The sequence below is a fragment of the Saccopteryx bilineata genome, chromosome 1 (genome assembly GCF_036850765.1).
Source record: "Saccopteryx bilineata isolate mSacBil1 chromosome 1, mSacBil1_pri_phased_curated, whole genome shotgun sequence".
In the NCBI taxonomy this organism is placed as follows: Eukaryota; Metazoa; Chordata; class Mammalia; order Chiroptera; family Emballonuridae; genus Saccopteryx; species Saccopteryx bilineata.
Genome location: NC_089490.1, coordinates 235,957,420 through 235,970,885, shown reverse-complemented (window position 1 = coordinate 235,970,885; position 13,466 = coordinate 235,957,420). Strand labels below are relative to the sequence as shown.

Genomic DNA, 13,466 nt, shown 5'->3' with positions numbered 1-13,466 from the left:
TTTCTCTCCAATTACTTTTCATCTGTGATTTGTAATATTAATTTTCTAATCAAAATCATCTGTAAAGTATGAGTATTGTCTTTTTATATTACCTGCAACATTTTTTTAGGGATTTTTCTTAAGGAGAAAGGAAGAGTATAGTGTGGCAGAGAAATTATACTTACTCAGTAGACTGAAGAATAATTATAATTATTACTTACCCCTTAAAAATCAAACTATGTGTGTGTGTGTGTATGTGTGTGTGTGTGTGTGTGTGTGTGTGTGTATATATATATATATATAATTACCCTAAAAACATGTTAGCTTAAATTCTTAGAAACATAGCTGCCTATAGAAGAAAACAAACAAAAAATGGAAAAGGAGAAAATATGCCCTAAATCAACATCCAAAAAATAAATTAATAGATTAAGTTGTTAAGTTCTTGTTTCCTTCATGATCATATGATTCTTTTACAGAATGTATTTATTGCATTTCACAACAGATAGGCTTAAAAATAAGACAAAAATAAAATTTTATGAATATATCTTGATCTTTCTATGAATTTACTTCCTAGTTCCCGTTATCAAATGTATTATTTTTTGTTTGATAATTCACTTATCAGTGTCTATTAACATCTACTTTTCCAATTCTGAATGAAATAGAGTCAAGTGGAAGATGTTACAGAATGTATTGGCAGATACAGTATGTATTGTTAGAATAAAAGTTTTGATTTGCAATCTTAAAATCCTTTTATATGACGTATTTTATTTTAAGTGACGTACCCATTTGTTAACATATGCTGTGTCTTAGAAGCAGATGTACATACACATTTGCCACCAAAATGTGCAAAATGGATTTTCTTTATAGCCAAATGGCAACATCCGACTTTACATCTTGGAAGTCATTGTAGGTAAATGAGCGTGATCGTCTTCTAAGATTGGTGGGTCTCTGAGGTCTTCCTTCTGTCAAGCCTAAATAGATGTCAGATCTCAGGAAACGCATGTAACTGTCTTGTTCCATAAGCTGATATACTCTGCTCTGTGCAGCATTGAAACTATGCAGGGTGGGTTGGGTGATGCTCTCAGCAATGAGTTCTTTGGTGTGAAAGTCAAGGTTAACCTGATAATAATTAAAAAAATGTAATTAAGGTCAGTCAATCTACTGTAGTAAACACCTTTGAGAAACAGTGTAAGACTATTCAATGTTGGAGTGGGCACAGTGCCCGGGTACTTGGGTGCTTTTCCTGTTACGGGTCTAGGAGTCTGATGACTGACTCTGGACTGACATTCCATGGGACTCTTCTTCCCCTGTGCTGTGATCTTTCCCACTTCCTGCTAATTTAGAATAATAGAACATTGTTATAGCAAGAATCATAGATATGATCATTAGGTTCACCTCATCTTCAGTCATTAACAAGATAATTTCCAGTGATCGCAGTGAGTTTGGAGCTGATTTGGGATTTCAGTGTGGGGCTTTTGTTTTATCCCAGCCCATCATATAATGGAAAAATGGGCTATTTTCCATTATATGATGATGCAATCCTACAAGCCAGTGTGTGCTGAAAACTAATATAGTTTAAAGCTATAAAATCTTTTAATGCTTTTTTCAAAGTATTGTTGACATATCTTGTTCTGGTTCTGGTGGTAGTGAGTTTTCAGGCCTTTATTTTTTGGTCTGTGTATAACGTTGACCTCGAGGAAAACAGAATAATGTACTGAATCACAGAACAGCATGAAGCATATCGAAGCAAGGAGAACAAGCATCATTTTGTGCCGACCAGTTTCCACACAGGCAGTTACCTGAAGGATATACTAATTCATAGTCAAGCAGAACTCTTAACAGTAGAGACTACCCATTCTACCAATTCAGTGAAGAAACACTGTGTATGGAATGCATAATAAAAGTATAGAGATCTTATTGAATTCATATGTGAGGATAGATAATATTTACCAGTTTTATAGCCATTTTAGCGATTGTATGACACATTAATCCAGGGGTCTCAAACTCGCGGCCCACCGAACAATTTTGTGCGGCCCGCAGACTAATCCATGAAGTTCAAAATATTTTGGATAAAATTAAGTAAGCCTAGGGGCCTACTTGTATTTTTCATTTCTCTAGCATCCTAGCTAGATATTAGCTTAGTTAACAGCAGTTGTGATGCGAACTACAGTTTCTGGTCATTTTGTGACACTGAGTAAACTGCATGTACGACTGTGCTTGTTGTACTGATTTTTTTTGTTTTCAACTGCAGTGAGAAAAGTGTTGTGTAACAGTTGCCTTTTGTAGACCTAGTGCGGCCGGCCTGCTCTGCAGCCCACATGCTGAGTTGAGTTTGAGACCCCTGCATTAATCTCACATGGAACTTGCCATCAAAGAAAAGCAACATTGTGTTTTCTTTGCTAAATTAGGTTTCCCTCATCTCTCTATTATGAGTTTTTAAAAGTCTGTCTGAAGGTGGAAAAATAATCATTTTGGGGCAAATAACAGGTAGATGAGCTAACATTATAGTGTACATGGTACAAACTTCTTGATTTCTCTTGTCTTCTTCATCAGTTACCGAAATCTTTAGTTTCTATGAGAGTTTGCTTATGCTAAAGTGATTAACATGAATAAGTGACTGAATCTAAATGTTGCAAGTAATTGTATTCATGTTTAGTCTAGAATTAAAATAACCTTGAGGAGTGACTTTCATGATTCCTTTAGTTCTATGGCAATGTCTTACCACACATCTGTTTGTAGGTAGAAATCTACAGATACTCACTTTGTGTTAACAAAATTCTAACCTTTCTTGTGGAATGTAAGGAGGTACCAATTTGATGAAGGCAGATTCTCTACCAAAAATTTTTTTCAAACAGTTGTATATTTTCCCAATCATCTTTACCTCCTGTGGAGCATCATTCTGGATAAATCTCTCGTATATTGCTTTTGCTTTAAACGTCATTTGTTGAGGGTTTTTGCTTTTCTTGAAATCTTCACACGCCATCCAAAATTCAATGTTTTCCTCACTGAATTCAGTTTTAAGAAACCTGGTAAAAGCCTCCAGTCCATCTACCAAGAAAAGAAGGGGTACAGTTTAACTATAAAATATTAATGCTGAGAAAGTGTACAGATGCTGCTCTCTACTAAAAAGGATAGCTGAAATCATGACCAGAAGAGCCATGCCTTCTCTCAGAAGTGGTGGGTTTAGCTCCTGTGGGCAGGGTACTTAGCAGAAGCAATCAATGAGCGCACAACCAAATGGACCAACTGAGTGAAACAACGAGTTGATGCTTCTCTCTCTCTCCCTTACCCTCTCTCTTTTTCCCTTCTTCTTTCTCTTAAATCAATACAAAAAAATAATAATATGCTATGGTTTGCAAGATAATCCAAGTGCATTAGTTACTTCCTGTTTCTCCTACTTTGGACAGCTGCATTAAGTCATGTCACAATAGAACCGTGTGTCACATGGAGGCAGTCAGGGATCGACTTAGAAGGCAGTGGTGGTGAACACAACTGCCAAAACTGCCAGACAGAACCCGAGATCAGAACGCACACACAAAGAGCAGGCTCAGTGTGTCACCCAGGGTAGGAAGTGCTGGGAGTTGCGTGTTTCTGAATGGAAAGTCTGGCATGGGCCGGGGTGTTATTCTGATGCCAAAAAACAAAATGAAACAAGTCATGCAACCCTGAGGTTGGAAACCCACCTATGGCCTCATATCCTCAGTTCTAGGTTGCACTGTTCCCCTTTAGATATTTAGTTTCATAGAGCTCTCAACCTGCCCCAGAATGTAGTGCTTATGTTTGCAATCATTATTCATTTACATGATCCATGTATAAGTTAGGGCAGATTTTTACTGCTTTTTGTCCTTGAGATGATTAAGGAATCGAGTGCTTGTTAGTGGTAAGCTGGATTCCAAAATTCAGTTTTGCAGAACGCTGGATTCCCTTATCTTGCAAAAAAGCCATAACTGAAAATTGGGAAGAGCAACTTAAAAAAGCCAGTAGGTGAAAAGCATCAGAGGAAGTCCTCATTTCCTTCCCCAAAAGAGAAGTACGGCTTCCCCACAGCCTTCACTCAGTGCCAGGAAGAAGTATTTTCCACAGCCTAATCAGCTTGTATTTTTAAAATGCAGTGACATACATATTTTACTTCTAGCTTAAGTAGTGCACATTATTTTCAGCCTTAAGCTTACTAGAATCATGATCCAGGGTGTAAAAAAGTCCAAGCAAATAATCATTAATTAAAAGGTTCAGAATGTTGGGAATTATTTGCAACAAGTGAAAAAAAAGGGTGCACACGGGAAAATACACAGGGATGTAGTAGTTGGAAGATGCTTTTGGGGACTGGGACACCCTTTGCAGGAAATAGTGTTCTCTGTTGATAACATCTTCAGTTATCAACAATGTGGGGTGGCTAAGAATCTCTGTCAAACCATCTTCTATATTCTAGGTGCATGCCTCTGAAACCCTGCAATATTTCTAATAAAATTTCCAACCGCTAAAGAAGGTCAAACTCTAAGTTGGTACCTTCTCACAAATATTGTTTCACCTTGAGTTCTCATTTACAAGAGGCACTGCCATCTTCCTCTTAATATGAAATAAAATTTGGGGATCTTTGGCTCATTTTTGTGTGTGTCCTATTTCTTCATCGCCTCGTTTGACGTCATGCTTACACATACTTTCAGTCACCCCGTGCGTCTGTTTTCTTTGCAGAACAGCCTGTGCCTCGAGGTTAGCTTGTATGTTTGTAACAACCTTGTGGGCAGTTCATATTTCATGCATAAAATTCTACCTTTTCATCCATCAAACAAACTCTTCCAGAGCTTGCACACATCTAAATAATTTCTTTTAATGGTTTTCTAAAGTCTATGTGATACATTGTAAGCTCTTTAGCCTTTTTAATGTACTTAGCTGGTAGTTTTCAAAATTATATATATTTCAGCACATATTTTACTTTCAAAGTTGTCTTACACAAAGCCATATACATATATGTACACAAACACACATATGGATGAGTATAATATACACATATCAATAACTTTATTGGGTTTAACTTGTTAACTTTATATGGCAGCATTTACTTTTATGAAGTCAGTCAGTGAGAAGACCGATGACTAAATTTGAAACTTATAGTTACAAATCACAGAGATAGTCTGATATTGGTTTTTTATTTATTCACACTTTTTGTTTTTATTAAAGAACATTTAGAAAATATTAATTATATATGTAGTTATAGATTTTTAAAAAAATTTATTTTTCAATTTCAGACAAATTTGCCAATAAATAGGGATGGCAGAAAAATTTATTCTAACATTTCCGTAGAAACAAATGGGAAACAGCAATTAAATTACTGAGGGATTTCAGTAATTTACTTCAGTAACATGTTTGAGCTTTTTTAAAAAAAAATTATTTTAGAACAGATTTAGATTTACAGAAAAGTTATGGAAATAGTATAGTTGCCATGTAACCACATTCAGTTCCCTCCTGTTACAAAATATTGATACATTATTATTATTTAAAGTCTATACTTTTTTTAGATTTTCTTGGATTTCTGCTGTGTTTTCTTAAATTTTAAGAGTGAAGCTACATTTTAAGGATGAAATTTGAATAAAGTAGTAGAAATAACACCCCTCAAAAAAAACTCCATGGGTTTGGTCACATCTGTCTATTGTCTGTTACTAAGCCACCTTTTCTTCAAATTTTGTTTCTTAGTTAGGAATTACTTTGTAATAGTTCCCTAAATTCATTCCATTGGTTAGTTCCCCAGGCCTATATTGACTCTCTGCTTGGTTGTTCTCTTTTTCTCCTTGTCCAGATGGTGAACTTTGATGAATCCCCTACAGTCTAGAGTAAGAACCATCTTTTCTGTGGCTCCATTCCTAAAGATGCTCATAATCAGTCTCCAGTGGTTTTAATATCAGCCATTTTGTCCAACTGAAGACTCAAATTTCTACCCTCTTTTGTTTTATCATTTTGTGTCTCATTTGACTACATTTACTACAATTTTCATTTCCTTCTTATAGCTATGACATACAGAATTTGAGAAACTTACACATCTAACCAAAGGAATATTCTATAAAATTTGATAGGTAGAGATAGAACAAGGTCTCTCTCTCTCTCTCTCTCTCTCTCTCTCTCTCTCTCACACACACACACACACACATACACACACCAGGATAACATCTTTATTGTCTTTTTTCTTTTCTTCCTTCCTTCCTCCCTCTTTCCCTCGCTGTCTCCTTCCTCCCTCCTTCCTTCCTTTCCTCTTTCCCCAACCTCCTTCCCTCCCTTTCTCCTTTCCTCCCTTCCTTACTTTACTCTTTGTTTTTCTTTGTTTTTGGCCAAGAGTTAAGTCAGTAGAAATGTGCTGACTTTACCCCTTGCCACCAACAGACTTTATGTGATTATTTTAAGCTTTATAATTTAATATTCCAATAGCTTTGCAATTAAAATAATTGGATTTTGAGACCTGATTAAAAGAATACCAGTCAAATAATTATTGGTGAATTCAATGTAATTTAATGAACACTTGGATCGTGAACACTGATAATGGCGTCCAAGTGGGTCAGTGCTGATTTTGTGTTATGTGGGTTACAGCCTCTTGATTCCAAGTGCTGCTATTTCATAGCTCTTTAGTATTTCCACCAGTAAAAAAGAGCAGGTTTATTTATTTTTTCTCTTTGGTTTTGACTACTTGTAAAGCAGAATGATTGCAGACAGGTAGGGGAGGGTTTCCTATAGGACTAATGACCCTGGCTAAATCTGTCTTCTCTCTGAGTGAGTTGTGAGAGTTTATGATGAAATTATTACATACCAATTTATTGTTAAAGAAATAAATCTAGCTTGTGTAGTTCTTTCACTTGACATTTAACCCTGTCAGGGATGTTTATCCAGTGAGGAGTGGACTGGGAAACAGAAAAAGGTCATTAAATGTATTGTTGATGTTTTTCAGAATAGCAGTAAACATGTCCCTCTGTGTAGCAGCAAGCAGTCATTGGTATCTCATTTACCACCTCATTTAACCCTGTTCCCATTGAAGATAAAGACATGCTTATTTCCATTTGTCACAAAGGAAGCTGAGGGTCCGAGTGATTAGAACACTTCTCTAAGATTATACAACCCCCATGTGGCAGAAGAGAACCCAAACTCAGATCTCAAAGGGACCCTGGGCTGACGTTCCTAGCAATGCATTTGTACTTCATGTTAGTTGAGCACTTAATATTTACCAGGTGATGTCCCGGGTCTGCTGATTCATGGCTGAAAAGACATCTTTATAATCAATAGTCAAACTGTAAATGAATGAATTCCACTCCCCCTTTTCCCTTGCTCTGTGTGGTTCACAAGTTAAAAGGCTAAAATATATCAAACTATTGCAAATAATGGAATTTTTTAAAAAAGAAATTTGGGGGGCCATAAAAAATGGAGGGAGGTTTTATACAGATCATTGTAATTAGTCTTAAGAACAAATAAATTTAGTGACAGAAGAATTAGTGAATATGGATGAGCCAGGTTTGACATATATTTGGCAAGAATTTTAACTGTAGTTCAGAAATGATTGGAATGAAGGAAAGTGAGGACCAGAGGAAAGTGCTTCTTACCCTCCTCTTCTCTGAAGGGTATGATAGAGTGTTAGGTAACAGTGAAGTACAAAGGAAAGAGTAACAAGCTTTGTATCCTCAGCATAAATGTACTGTCTTACTACTATCCTCTGTCTCATTGATTACATCCTTGCCTAAAGCTTTTTGTTTTGTTTTTTGTTTTTTTAGTGAGTGAGGCAGAGACAGAGAGAGGGACAGATAGGAACAGACAGGAAGGGAGAGATGAGAAGCATAATTCTTCATTGCAGCTCCTTAGCAATTGTTGTTCATTGATTGTTTTCTCATATGTGCCTGGACCTAGGGGGTTCCAGCTGAGCCAGTGACCCCATGCTTAAGCCAGAAATCATGGGGTCATGTCTATGATCCTATGATCTAGCTGGTGAGCCCATGCTCAAGCCAGATGAGCCCGCACTTAAGCCCAGCAACCTCTGAGTTTTGAACCTGGGTCCTCTGCATCCCAGGCTGGCTCTCTATCCATTGCGCCACTGCCTGGTCAGGTTCATTCTTGCCTAAAGTTAAGCCTTGATTTCTCAAAAATTTTTTTCTTGCTATGAGTCAATATTACAATTCAGAGGCAGAATCTGTTTTCATTGGAAGAGGGAAATTTTTTTCAGAAATAGTCCGCAGAAATAGGATTCTCAGATAACTACATTCAGGGGAACGTGAACAGGTCACCAAAGCCTTACAGATGGAAAGACAATTGAGACAGACACAGACAATGAAGACAGACAAGGAAAGTTGGGGTTTCATCAAATGCAATGTATTCCCTGAGGCCGAGTCACTGGCCTCCCAGTGCCCCAGCAATGGAAATTCCTTCCAGCAGGTGCCCTGGGGTGTGAGCCCCACTGGCAGTGCTGTGGACAGTCTCAGAGCAGGCTGGTTAGCTTCACCCGGGAAAATGCTGTGCAAGGTTTTGGTTTCAAATAAGGGGCGAGGGACAGGAAAATTCTGAGATGCGAATGAAAGCTGTGGTCTGGAGGGAGTGTGTGGCTGTTCAGACTGATAAAGCTCTCCTTCTGATTCAGCGTGGGAAGCAAGGCACCCTGTGGTTACTCAGCCCCATTACTCAGTTCCGTTCTCCCTTTTTCTACCTGGAAGGAACTATGGGCTGAACGAAGACAAAAGAAGCTCACTCACCTGCTGCCTTTTGCCAATTGTCCTAAGCCTGTCCTCTAACCCACACTTCGTCACAGCGTAGGACAGTCACATGGGAGGCTCCGTATTAGCCCCAACCTCTCATCTTACCTGCCAAGCTCCTCCTTAACCATACCCACCTGATTTTTAACTTATAGAAAAGTCTGCTTTAAAAACAGATGATGGATCTGAAGAGTAAAGCATGCATAAAATGAAGAACCATTTTCATGAGGGTTTCCTGAATGTCTATCAAAAGAATGACTTTAAATTTTAGCTCTCTTAACAATAAAAATATCACGGACAATCTGGGGTTTTAAAATGTGAAACTATTAACCACAGCACAAAGAAATAACATTTCAACCATGATACAGAATTCTTAATAAAATGAGACTTTTTTTTTTAAGTCTCCATTAGTTGACTCTTCTATTATTTAGTTATTTCTGTTGATGAGAAACTCAGATGGCTGTAAATGACTGATCAGACTCAATTGTGAGGACAGCCTCTGGTGTACAGTTACATGCATTCTTTGTATAATTCTCCATTAAGGAATCAAGTATTTGGTGAAAAATAACACTAACCTTGATGGGAAAGCAGTTTGTCAAGTGATTCACCCCATCTTACTGCTTCTTCAGGGCAGAGTCTGTTCAAGACACAACATGTTTTGTAATGGAGTGCGTGGAGTCCGCTGACGAATCTGCTCTGGCACATGCTACTCTACTGCTCTCTCAGTCCTATTGCAAGGGGCTCTCTTTTTTCTTGCCAAGTACATAATAAAAGTTGGATTTACACTGGACACCTCAAACACACTGGTCAACATCTTTTTCAGTTTTGCCTTTGATTATTTTCTAAGGGAAAATTAATCGGGTACTACGTTAAAAATCAAGAGAAGAAAATCAGGCCAACTATTTCTTAATTCAGCAAATAGAAGACTGTAAACTGACAATGTCTTCCAGTCAATTTTTTTTAACTGCAATTTCCTTGCAACTCTTACCACAAGATGCAGCACTTTTTTTTTTTTTTTTGACAGATACAGGAAGTTTGACTAATGAAGTTTTAAAGGGATAAGAAATAGGAAACATTTAAAATAAAACAGATATCTAAGCAGCATGTATAATTTAGGGAATTGAATATATTTCTCTTGGATCTTTTCTTGGTCCTGGTCCCATTTGGAAGAACTTATACTATACAAGTATATAAGGCTATTTTATTTTCTGTTTGAATTAAAGATATAGCTAATAATTACCAAATATCCGTTTCCTGTGCTTTACTTGCCATGATATCTACAACAGTTTTTCAAACTACTGAGGAAAGATATGCCTAGCTTTTCTTTACGACAGTATTATATTGTGAAAACCCTTAATGAGTATTTCATCAGTTTATAAGGAATGAAATATATCATTTAAAATTGACAGGTATATCATTTTGAAAGAGCTTTTATATCTTTATAAGATTTTTTAATTCAAGGTATCAAAGTGGTTCACTTTCATAGAATATTCTATATTTTTGGAAATGAGATCTCTAACCTTCTTATATTATTGTGTAATTTTCAGTAAAGTGGAAATCCCTGATTTCCTTTTTCTTAAGTCTTTCATGATAGAATCAGCAAAATCCCCCCCCCCCCACACACACACACCAATAATTAAAATCTGTTCACCTTGTTTCTCTGGCCAAGTGCCCAGAACTCCTAGAAAGCGCCTCTTCGTGCATCTCGGGTTTCTGCAGGAGAAGACTTAGCCGATTTCTTTTTTCCTTAGCCCTGTAATGAAAAGGTATTAGCTTCAGGAAAATTTGGATGACAGACCTGTCAAGTTTGGAATTAGTAATTACCTGAGTATCCATTCTCACTCACCTTCCACACTCACGGGATTTTCTTAAAGACTTTCACTATAATGCTACATTTGTGGAGAAATTTGCTTAGCCTATGTGAAATAGATTTGCTTTTCCCCCCCTCAGTGACTGCAAAGTAGTTAAGATCTATTTTACTAAAGATTGTTACTAGTTAGTCTGTGTGGTTAAAAATGTGACACTTTTTATTTTTTGAAAACACTTTAGATTTAATCAGTTGTTTATTTCTAACAAAGATCCCTCCCCCCCCCCCCCCGATTATAACAGTACAATCAATATATTTTCAACTGGAATTTTAAGAGCAAGTGCTACCAAATATTCATCAATCGTGTTTTTAAAAGTATAAGGCAGATTTAAAAAATTGCAATTTTACCTGATTTTGGCATCTTTGCTTGCCTCTTCTTTTGGTGAGCCATGTATTAACTTGAAAAATGTTTTTTCCTTTAACTCACACATATTCAATTGAGAAAAGAAAATCAATGATGTCTTCATTTTTTCTCTAAGAAGAAGAAATATCTAATCTGTTACATCCTTCACCTGTTAATTTCATTCCATAGTTACACATGGTAGAAGAAAAAGTTATCTCAACCCTGTCAGCAGTGGTTAAAATTGAAAAAGAAAAGCAAGTTCTAAGAACTGTGTGTCTGCCTCTGTGGAGACAGAGACATGTAGAACAGAGGAACCAAAGTACAACTCCGTCCTGAGTTGTTTAGGGAAATGATACTACAAATTTGCAAAGTGACTCTTGGTCTCTAAGATAAGGACGAAGATTACCACAGCACAACTTCTCTTTCCAGTTTGTGCAACCAGAATGACGCTTTGATAGACCCAGGCAACACTGTCATTTCCCACTTGAGCATTTTGCAAGGTTCTCTAGTGTGTAGTGTGTATGCAAATGTGTTGTGGCAAAGTTGCACGTCACGCCTAGAGATGGTGGTTTGTATGTTAGCTTCTTTTATGCCCTCATTAAAAAAAGAAAGAAAGGGTAGTTCCCAATTGGTTCAGCCTCCATTTTGGTAACTGTGTCATGAAACTCAAATATCTGAGGAATACTGATTTAGTCCCTAACTCGAATTTTAAGAAAAGGAAACCAAGCGTGGTTTATTCTTACAACATTGCAGAGGTCAGTGGAAGACATGAAATTATCAGAGCCTTTGATCACCAGCAGTGAATGCTTTAATTTCTCTACAATTGTACAGAATAAAAAGCCAGTTAACAAATCTAAAAAAGAATTTCTTTTCAGTCTTTTCAAGTTACTGGTTTTAAGAAAATAGTTCTTAAAACCAAATATTTTGAGCTCCTAACTCAGGGATATGAGTGAGGAGCTCAAAATATTTGCAGAGTTGAAATGAAAGAATATTAATGTGCATTTATAGACACACCTCCCTGACTCTATCAGTTTTATTTTCAACATATTTTTAAATTTACTTTGGCTGGAAGTTGACTTAGATTACACATGAGAGCATTTCATGGCAAGGTTGGCTAGAAAGAGATTCATATTACACCTGCACTGGGATGTCCTCTAGGATTTATTAGCATTCACTATCTTAGAATGTTTAATTTGTAAAGATGAATGAAGACAAGGAGCTATCATGAGAGTTTGAACATCATCCAGTCCCTAAGGTTCTGTTTGAGTTACTATACCCTGAGAAGTGAGCGACATAAACTTACTGAACTATTTTTTGTAATATTTGTTGACATTGTGTACAAGAGGTAATAGAACTATGGAGAGAGATATGGAAATACGGACACAAGGAAACTCCATTGGAAGTCCGTACAAAGGTCTGAAAGAGAACTGGAAGGGACATATGGGCTTTCCTCTCTGTGTCTGCAGACTGGAGCGGACAGAAGAGGAAGAACAGAGTGGATGTTATACCTTGGATTTAGTTATTGGTTCTTTGGGGCACAAGTATTGTGTAAAGGTCTTTTAAAAGAGAAAGGATAGTCTTTCATATTTTCATATTTGCCCACCTATCTACCATTTCCCGCTGCCTTCACTCCTTGGTGTATGTAAACCTGAGTTTCCATCTGGTATCATTTTTCTTTAGCTGAAAGATCTTCTGCAATTTGCCTTCCCTTGGGAGGGACAATCATGGACCCTCCCAGTGCTTCCCAAGGCCACTGGCATAGCCCACAATGTGTCATGGGGCGGGGGAGGGGGGTGGTGGTGGTGGTGGTGGTGGCCTGAGACCTGGCCCTCCTTCCTCATATCAATAAAATGAGTCCATCACGTGGAGGACGTCATGTTAAAATGTGAAGACCTGCCTCTGCTCCGGGTCACTGGGGGCTCTGTGGGAGCATCCATGAGGGAGAAGGTGGGCAGTGAACCCAGAGTCTGTAGGTCAGGTAAGATGTGTGTTGTCACAGAAGTTGTGTTTGAGATGATGTAAGCCTATCCCACCCCCCAAAATGTGAAGGAGGTGCAAGTCTTGGCAAGGCTTGGTAGGATTTAAAGGATTTGCATTCCTTCTGTGGCCCGACATTCCCCTACACTGCCTGGTGGAGAGAGAGTATGTGTAGGCCGGGATCAGACACTCTGGAGAACACAAATTCCTAGGGAAGCCCGTAAGCTCTGGGCCTCCCCCAGGCAGTGCCACTGTGAGTTAGATGTGTCTGTGACTCCGGAAGACATGGGTTGGGCACAGTGGCAACAGCAACAGAAAGGGGGAGTGCCTCTAGGATTTTGGTCCCAGCTCTGGAAGGGGACAGAAACCAGGTGTACCTGCACAGAGCAACAAGTGCCGGCGGCGTCCATAACACCACCCCGCCAGGTGGAACCTCTCAGGAAGGAACATCAGCTGGTGTGGCTGCTGACCACCTATGAGCCCTGGCCACTGGCCCTTTGCATCGACAGTTGGGCTGTTCCAAACAGCTTCAGCTTTTGGCTTGGACCATAGGAAGCCAAAGGGCGGATGATTCAGGGGTGGGCTC

At 38.1% G+C, this 13,466-nt stretch overlaps 1 protein-coding gene across 1 annotated transcript; it reads right to left on the bottom strand.

The window, feature by feature from the left end:
• Positions 1-659: 659 nt before the first annotated feature.
• RGS18 (regulator of G protein signaling 18) lies at positions 660-11,234 on the bottom strand. The gene is made up of 5 exons (XM_066253518.1): positions 10,909-11,234; positions 10,345-10,446; positions 9,269-9,330; positions 2,861-3,027; positions 660-1,098 (listed from the first exon to the last, which is right to left on the bottom strand). Exons 1-5 carry the CDS (start codon positions 11,025-11,027, stop codon positions 841-843), a joined length of 708 nt encoding a protein of 235 aa, XP_066109615.1. The 5' UTR covers positions 11,028-11,234; the 3' UTR covers positions 660-840.
• Between the last annotated feature and the right edge of the window lie 2,232 nt (positions 11,235-13,466).